The sequence below is a fragment of the Cynara cardunculus genome, unplaced genomic scaffold, assembly GCF_001531365.2.
Source record: "Cynara cardunculus var. scolymus isolate 2C unplaced genomic scaffold, CcrdV1 Un_Scaffold_5566, whole genome shotgun sequence".
Taxonomy (NCBI): Eukaryota; Viridiplantae; Streptophyta; class Magnoliopsida; order Asterales; family Asteraceae; genus Cynara; species Cynara cardunculus.
In genome coordinates, this window is record NW_020202471.1 from 15229 (window position 1) to 25103 (window position 9875).

General features: G+C 34.8%; 1 protein-coding gene across 1 annotated transcript; it reads right to left on the bottom strand.

Annotated features, from left to right (window-relative positions):
• Nucleotides 1-2497: 2497 nt before the first annotated feature.
• On the bottom strand, nt 2498-4724 carry LOC112504424 (laccase-17-like). The gene is made up of 6 exons (XM_025108366.1): nt 4635-4724; nt 4399-4550; nt 4046-4290; nt 3834-3962; nt 2805-3755; nt 2498-2734 (listed from the first exon to the last, which is right to left on the bottom strand). The coding sequence occupies exons 1-6, from the start codon at nt 4722-4724 to the stop codon at nt 2604-2606; spliced, it is 1698 nt and encodes a 565-aa protein (XP_024964134.1). The 3' UTR covers nt 2498-2603.
• Nucleotides 4725-9875: the final 5151 nt, after the last annotated feature.

Sequence of the window (9875 nt, forward strand, 5' to 3'; positions counted from 1 at the left end):
TTGGTCATCTAAATGACAACCAATCGTGACTCTCTCTACTACAGAAGCTGAGTTTGTTGCTGCTACAACATGTGCATGTCAAGTGATTTGGCTTAGAAGAATTCTAAGGTACATTGGTTTGCCACAGGAAGAAAGTACTATTGTAGTTTGTGACAATATGTTAACTATTAGATTGTCCAGAAATCCAGTGATGAATAACAGAAGCAAGCACATTGATGTCAGGTACTATTTCCTCTGAGACTTGGTAATTGAAGGGGTTAGAATTAAAGTATTGCAACACGAAATCTCAAATTGCTGACATGATGACAAAACCGCTGAAGCTTGATCAGTTTGAGAAGTTACGTAGCAAACTGGGCATGAGTGAGATAAACTAAAGATGTTGATCCTTTAGTTTATGAGAAGGTATGTTGAATAATTGAGTCAAGTGAATAAACTCCTGATTTGCAGGAAGAATTAGTTTGTTTTTTGAAAGTTTATAGTCTACCTAAAGAATAGGATCTACCTAAAGAATAGGAGTTAGCGTTGGAATAACGTTTATTTTCGTTTTCCCTTCTTGTGTTTAAGCACGTAGTTGGTTCATTGAATAATACACAATTTTCCATTTCTATTTTCTTGTTCAGTACTTTACATTGTGAGTCTGTGATACCAACACTATTCTTATTCTTATTTTGGGTCCATTCAATTTTAGTTTTTGGTTCTGCTCTCAATAGTTGCTGCCTTGGATCTGTCATTCTGTTTCTTTAAGTTGCAGTTTCATTTCTAAACATATTTTGATTATTGGTGTTCCTTCAAAACTCATTCATATATTATATAGATACATGTTACATACATCCAGTGGCATCTCAAAATCCCCTCTCTAATTTTCCTTTAAAGGTCGTTTTTTTGTGTGTAAATTAGATTCACGTTATTTAGGTTTAGGAAAATTGCACCAAAATGGAACCAACTTTCATATGATTCCTATTCTGGGGAACAAACTTTCAAAATCGTCATTTTGGTGAACCAACTTTCACCTGATTCCTATTTTGGGGAACCAACTTGCAAAATAATTATAGAAAAATGGAAAAATTACACCAAAATGGAACCAACTTTCACTTGATTCCTATTTTGGAGAACCAACTTTTAAAATCGTCATTTAGGGGTCTCTATCGAACTTTTTGTTTATTTAAGGGTCTGATTGATCTGTTGAACAGGTAACAGATAATTTAAGGGTCTCTATCAAACTTTTGGTTGGATTTGCCAAATTTGATTTAAACTTTAATATTGACACAAATTGGTTAGATATAAAAATCTTGAATGTGATATTTAATATTTATTTTTTATTGCATCAATTAATTTTTTTCTATTAAATTGATTTTTTTATTGCATTAGTAAAAAACAATTTTTATCGTGGTAATTTGGATTTTTTTCGAAAAATCTTCAATTGATATATGAATTTAAAAACATGAGATTTGAAATGAAAAATAGATTTTATTGCATTAATTTTTGAAAAGAAATGAATTTTAGTTATTTTTCTAAAATTATTTTGCAAGTTGGTTTCCCAAAATAGGAATCAGATGCAAGTTGGTTCCCCAAAATGACGATTTTGAAAGTTGGTTCCCCAAAATAGGAATCAGGTGAAAGTTGGTTCCCCAAAATGACGATTTTGAAAGTTGGTTCCCCAAAATAGAAATCAGGTCCAAGTTGGTTCCTCAAAATGACAATTTTGAAAGTTGGTTCCCCAAAATAGGAATCAGGTGAAAGTTGGTTCCATTTTGGTGCAATTTTCCCTTTAGGTTTAGATAATCAGATTGTTAATTGTTTGAATTGAAAAATGTTTAAGTTGATTATATGTAATTCATTTATAAAATACTAGAAGGGTACTCGCGTAATGCATCGAGATACACCTTGATTTCAGTGTTTCATTTTTTTATGTCGATATAATACGATTTTATGTGGTTTTGAAAAAGCAATAATGTTTTTTTTAAATAAAATATAAATTTGAAAATATCATAAAATTTTGAAAAGAAATATCAATGTCAGTATCAAATTAACATATTTAAAAGTTATCGTTTTTGGTGCAATTTTCTTAATTTAATTTTTTATAATTTAGTATTTAATTATGTTTATTTGCAGTTAGTTACACGAATTCAAACATGGAGCTTAATAAGTTGTACTTACGTACAATTTATTTGTAAACTTGAATTTTAAATAATATGCATCAATAAGCAATACTTCATGTACAAAAAATGGTTTTTAAGAATTTTTGTCAAATGTTTTATAATATAGTATAACTATGTTTATATTTTATTATGTTAATTTTGAAGTCCTAAAAAATAAGAAGTTAATTAAAAATAAAAATAAATTAAAACTAAATCTTTTTGAGTCCTAAATAATTATAATAAAAATATACATCGATGAATTGTTTTATTTCTCTAATTTTCAAGTCTGGTAAAACTTAAGAAAAAATAAATAAAATGGGTTAATGATCATTCGACACTCGAGCAAGAGTTGGATTTTATTCTGTGACATAACTTTCATCAGCGACCGCTAGCTAGAAATACTGAATCTCAAGTGGTAAAAAATATAAATCCGATGAACTTGAATTGTCAAAAAGGCAACTTAATTTAGCACTTGGGAAGATCAGCCGGTGGGGGTAAGAGCTTCTGGTTCGGAAGTTTTCCATCCAAGACTAGCCAGGCCATCTTCAAACCCCAACTTGTATGAACTTCCAAATGGCAATGCATGAACCATACTCCTGCTCCATAAGTCAAAAGTTAAAMTCATATCAWWTAAGAAACCCAACTAAGTTTATGMTAAAAACAGACCTGGGTTATCTGCAAGAAATCGTATAGCAACCCACCCACCAGAGGGCACACCAATCGTGTTYCTTTCAACAGGGTCCACAAGATTGAACTTCTTTGGATCCTTGTTAGGATTGTAGTTTCCAAACCCTTGACCTACAACAAAGAAATTGAAGCCATGGAGATGGAGTGGGTGGCTTTCAGCACCAAGAATGCTGGTATCTTGCATCACTAACTCCACACTCGTATTAAACGGAAGAACCATGAGTTTTGTACCSTTGCTCACAAAGGTATTATTAGGAGGAGTCCCCGTATAGTTRAACCAATGYAACGGGTTGATCGGAAAATAAGGACTATAAACACCCTTTGATTGATCAAAAAAGTGGGACTGGAGAAGGGCAACACTTGGCTGTATAAAGGACACATTGTTAATTGAAGCTGCAAACCTAGTTCCRTTTGGTCCTTGGCAAGTTTTATTMTTTTCACAAGGATTCGTCCCAAGCCCTATGGTGAAAAATAARTGTTTGTCAATCTTCTGTGGGACATTAGCTGGAAATTTAACACTTGCCAAGCTTCGAAGTCTATTTGARAAKTTTGAMACGAATAAGGTRTCGTTTARAGATGGTAATYGTGGTTTAAAGAGTGGAAGATTTTTCATGGGAATGGAAGACTCRTATTCAAGAATGCCAGCAACAGTGGAATTGTCAAAGGTTCCTTGGCCCGTTACGTATGGTCTAGCAGACATGAGAAAGTTGGCACGAGGAAATTCCGAAATGGTCTTAAGGAGTACGTTGGTGGTCTGACCAGGAGCTAACACGAGTGTTTCTGTGCTGAAAGGTTTTACATAAATGGCATCGGCTTCAACAACAGTGAGGCTGTGATTTGCTATACTAAAAAAGAGTTCATCATTGAGTGCTGCATTGATCAATCGAAGGAGGTATGTCTTGCCGGGCTTAACCTTCAGCTTGAACGTATCTGCCAATTCCAAGAACGACAATTCAGCATTCATAATTCTGGAATGAACATAACCAATTTGCATTCTTTTGGAAATACCTTTAGCAGAACAGTTATACAAAGGCCCAGGAAGCCCATTGAAGGTATAGGCATCAGAGACATTTGGACCGCCACCGGTTTGTGYTGCCTGGGCAATTATGGCTTCTGTATCTGTATTAAACCACTCACCTGCACAAATACAACATTGTTTTTGACTTCATGCTATACTAAATTAATTACGAAATGACGAACAAGTATCATAAATTGTTTACCAAAGATGACGGGAACTTCTTTGTATGGCTTGGTAAAAGGGTAGGGGACATTAAGCTTCGGAAGAATGATGAGAGGGCCGTAAAGACTTGCTCGTAACCATGATATATGTGCATGCCAAAACAATGTTCCTCTTTGCCCAACGATAGTGTAATTGTACACGTAACTTTGGCCCATTTGTATAGGGCATTGTGTTATATAAGCTGGCCCATCCGCCCATCCACTCCGAAGCTGTCGGATGCCATGCCTGTGTATCAAAAAATAAAATATTATGATTACAAAGGAGTTAAGGGTTTTGCTGCGTGAAGCGATTCTCTAATATTGTGTTAAAACCTACATCGGAGATATATCGTACCAATGGATTGTAATGTTATTGGGGACATGGTTTGTAACTTTTATAAGCAAGCGGTCACCCTCCCGAGCAACAATACGAGGACCTGGAAATTTCCCGTTCACCGTAACCATGCTCTTCGTATGGCACAGTCGTGTCACATTTTGTAGCTGGATCTGCATGTTCAAATGTAGTTTTGGATCAAGATGTTAAAGTACAACAAATATTAACATGATGGGATCATATCGAATGTGACCTACGTTAAATTCATAGCTCCTGGTAGTGCCGCCAACACAATAAACTGAAAGCAGTAAAGTTAGTGCTGCAAACGAAAAGAGAATTCCACTCATCTCCTCCTATTTGTTGCGTTGAAGAGGTTGTGCTTTTTTTACTTCATGAAGGAAGCTATGGAGGTGGAATATATAGGCTTATGCCTTAAGATGGTTTCGCAGATTCAAGAAAGAATTGTTAAAGTGCAACTTTAGAGTGCTACCAAAGAGAAATTTGTATCTGTTTTCTTAAAGCCTTTCCTTGGTCGTAAGGACTTGGTCCCACTGTGGGTATTATACTACATAACTTAAAAACGTAAATGTAAAAGCTACGTATAAAATATAAACAGGTTGTAATGCATATTTAACAATATATATATATATATATATATATATATAATGGGGCAATAAACCCTGAAACTTTGTGTTGGTGGAAGAAAATCGGTGATGTGTTATAATGGTCGTTGGTGATCTTGGTCGCTGAAAGACCCGACCCTATCTAGTAGTGATCATGTGCGTCTCTTTCTTAGCTCCCGTCCTTGTATGGAACATTGTTTTGAACAACAAGATTGCAGAACAACTTCTTTCTTTTTAGCAAAAACTCTAATATGCTACCAAATGTCATTTACTCTTTCCTCTATAATGGTATATGCATCACACTGGTCTTCAACTCATGAGCACCAGGAAAAAAAAAAACTACACTTTTTGTTAAGCATTGTAATCGTGGCTCACTTATCTCACATTAATAATGTATTTGAATACGTTAAATGTTGTCATCTTTTATCTCCCCCTCTTACTTAAACTAGAATCTAGGCCCCGCCACGTTCATTAGTATTGTTCTTATTCTCTTTTGGGCATCCTACAATATCATAACATGCCTTTTTCGACAATGTGAATTTATTTTCCGTAATGTGAACACCACGGTTCTCATGTTGGGTACTCTTTCATTCTCCTTCTCTGTTTTGGTAGTGTGTGGCGTGCACTTGGAAGGAATTGTTCCTTCAATTTTTGTCCTGCCATAGTTTATAATCTCTTTTTGCTTCTCAACCTCCAATACCAGGTAGTAGTTTGTTGCCGAGGTGACCATTGTCATTGTACTTAATATTTAGGTTTTAACAGTCCAAATTTTTTCATCCATGCCTATATATATATATGGAACTCGTATAGGCGATCCTTTTCCCTCATTGTCACCAATTGTTTAAATATGCCACAACTACATCAACAACATTTTCAGTTTGAGAGTTATCTCACATATTAGTTCCTACGCAATAGGGCACTCTCAACGGACCCACAAGCATATTGATTCATCCTATAATGGGATAGATAATGTGCGAGTTATATGACATTCCACTGTGCGTAATCGGTCTACTAACAAAGAATATTTCTTTGAACCTCAAGTTGAATAAGCTTTCAACATAAGAACTTGTTCTGGTAAGCTCACAAAATGGGTTTTCAAAGTATTTCAACTTCCAGCTTGAATAACCGGAGCAAACACCTTTTGACAATGAAATTTGGAGAGATACAACATTAAATAAATAGCTTCTTGATTAGCAGTTGTCAACAAAGTAAAAACGGTCTATTTTCTTCTTACTTCCAAAAAATTGAATAATTAAAACACAAATCCAAAATTCTCAATCAGACGAATGATTATCGGCACTCAAAACTCTAAGTCATAACCATAACTTAATCACTCAAACCTATAATTGATCAAGTTAGATCAATGATTGAGAACACTCAAAGGTCTAGTATCTCGAGAAAACTCTAGAACACTGATTGCAAGCTCTCAAAATTCTGATTGATCAGGTCAAAATGATGATTGAAATCACTCAACGGTCTGGCCTCTTGCGAAAAAACTTCAGAGTAATGATTGCAGAAATTCAAACTGCTAACTAATCCAATTAAATACTGAATCCAATCACCCTATTCTCAAAAAATTTCAAATCAGGATTTTCAATATATAAACTTGATGATTTTGACCAAGAAAGTCAAACTTTGACTTCTCAACTCTTGAACAAAAGCTGATGATGCTTGATTTATGCACAAATATCACAGGGCAAAGAGATAAAGAACACCAGAGTTTATTGCATATATCGGCCATGAACAGCAACAACTCGTATAGGTAAAGCAGTATACTAATGATGAGAATGATATTGCTCACGCTTTATGAGATATCCTTGATTATTGAAGGGAAAACAACCGATGGTTGAAGATGTTCCTGCTCTGCCACCACCGCCTGCCCCTAAACCTCCAAGGGAGTTGGACCTATCGATGGATGATCTAAATTCAATGGTTTATGCTAAACTACTTTCTAATCAATCTACAGAATCGGCGGATGTAGATTTGGTCGGTTTATGAAGACATTCAATCAAAGAAACCCATACAGTTAAAGCCACAGAGTTTGATTCTTTCCAACGCATTGTAGTTTCTTGTTTTTCAAAACTCGATTCTACAATTGTTTCCAATACCCAAGCCCTAACCCAAATGCAAAACTCCATTGATATCCTATCTGAAATGGTATCAGCTTTGGAAAATACATGTAGAGCTTAAGCCACCTCTCTTAAAAGAAGACATGATGATCAGGATGATCTTGAACACCATGAGGGGGAGATCAAGAGACAGAGGTTGGCTGAGACATCAAGGGGTGGTGAAGGTGTTTCTAAAGATGATGACTCGGAGGAGCATACAAAACAAAGTCCAGTTCAAGTTGCAATGAGTGAATGAATTACTGGCCTAGAAGAGAATGTAGCTACAGGTGCATCAATTGAGCCAATGGTTGAAAAGCCGGCAGTCTCTACAGTAGAAACAAGGTTGCTGCTAGATCTGTCATCAAACGTTGGGTTTAATGAAGTTTTTTCAAGAGAATTGGGTGGTGTATAGGATTATGGAGCTGATATATATACAATTGATGATTCAGATGATATGACTTTGAAGCTGACATGGATGAAGATGATCTAATATTTCCAATTCAATCTGAATATCAACAAATTCCTGAGCTTACTCCTACTGATTCTCAAAGCATTCCCGATACAACTTATGTGGTACACGATGCGTCAGAGATATTTACAAAGAATTATGTACCTTTTGCAATTCGTGCAAATATTCCAGGCTTTGATAGAGAGAGAATCAGAGAGCCTTATCTTTTAAAATTCAAAATGGATTAAAATTCAACATTTGTTTTAAGAACAATTAATCAACATCAAAACCTTGATCCTAAGCGACAATTACCCAATAAAACGATTATTAAATCAACACCAATAAACAAGTTATTTTATTTGGACTCCAACAAAATTGAAGATAAAGTAAATTTAAACTACCAAGATAACTACATTAGGTGCAAACTACTAACAAATTAACATCAATAAAAATGAAAGATGAACAATGAAGGTCTAAATAAACATATGTAGAAAATTAAACTAAGTGCAGAACATCAAACATATATAGAAAATTGAATAACCTAATCTAATGTGCATAAATTAAACAAGTGCAGTAAAGTAAGGTAGAGTAGAGAATAGAGACGCAAACATAAAGAGACATGTAGAAAAATTAATGCTTTAGTGCAACCAATCAAGAATAATAAAGGGTTGAAAAAGAAAACTCAAGAACAATTCAATTGATGATAAGATTCAAACAAAACACAAGTTAATCAAATATAAACTAAAGGGATAGGGAAGAAGATACTCAATAACTTATGCAAAAATAGATGCCAATCGGTATCCAATTACATAAGCTTTAAACCAAATCTTCTTCCACAAGATTGAAGGAGATCGGCTAAGAAAAGCTTCAAGTCGTGCGTATCGTATGCTAAGGGAATGATACGACTTGGAGAAAAAACAAAATCTAAAGGATTTTAAATAGCCAGGCCAAAAAGCCCAAGGAAAAAACTCAAAATAAAATAGGTCCAAACGACTTTCATGCCCGTGAAGAAATCACGACCGTAAAGAATCTTTCACGCCCGTGAAAGTGCACCAAAAAATAAAGTTCGTTTCAGGAGCAGTATTTCACGACCATGAAGAAATCTTCACGCCCTGTGAAACCGTGGTAGAAACTTCCATCAAGAATTAAGGTGGTTTTTTTCACGTCCGCCAAGCAGACTTTCATGCCCATGAAGCATGGACAACAAATACATCCTTCTGAATTCTCTTCGAATGGCTTCGCCTCCTCATTTACTTGAYGTTTCTCTTCTTTTYTAACCYTGAGCATACCTTCACTTTTCTCATCTTCAAAACTATGCATAATATGCACAAAATACATAACAAARGCATAAAAASCATCCTCGAAAAACTTCCAACCGTGATTAGAGAAAGAAWTGGAAATGAACAATAAAAAGGTATGCAAGTAGTAMACTAAGGACTAAAATGCATAAAATACACAACTAAAATATACAAAGTTAGGTGCATAAAATRCACTTAACARACCACCCACAAGCTAAACTTTGTGGTCCCCAACAAAGAAGTAGAACTTGTTTGTGCAAAAAAGAAATAGAGAAAATAAACGAAAACCTYCGGAGATGTCAAAAYGAGTGATCCCACAATCTCACARAGCATAATCAAGCATTAAGACTACATACACAACTAAATGCCCATGAGTTGGATTAAATGCCCACGAGAAATGAGAATTTGGATTGATTACATATGTCTCAATCCATGAGACCCAAGACCTCCACTAGGTAAATCCATCCATCATAGTCACGTTTGTAATGTAGGGGGGCTACGGTGTGCAAACTAGTCCTAAAAGGCTACGTGGAACAACATGCTTTATGGGGTGTGTAAGTAACAGCTAAGGTACCATTTTTTCTAAAAAAATCATTTAATAACATGGAAAAAAGTTTATGTGCAATTAGTGAATCAAGCAACTCCAAAATGCAAAGTGAGATACGGTGTACTACGAGTCTTAAGATGCAAAATAAAACAAGATTATATTAACGTAAGTTAACATRAAATATTCAACCTTAATATGTATTAACACACCAAARCCACTTTGATACTTCATAAACATTGGTTAGGATATCCCACAATCTTTCTTAACCCGCAACCTCGAAGTGTAGTTCATTTTGATTATCCGACATCAAATCTTGAAATGCGGTGCATTATGATGCTCAAATCTCATGGTGTCAACTTACTATTCTTTGGCTATTTTTATYTATTCAAATGATATTTTTTATAATAATTAAATATTGTGTCGAAATAGCTCTGACTTTTTTATCTATGGATAATTTGTCCAAGATCTTGAAAA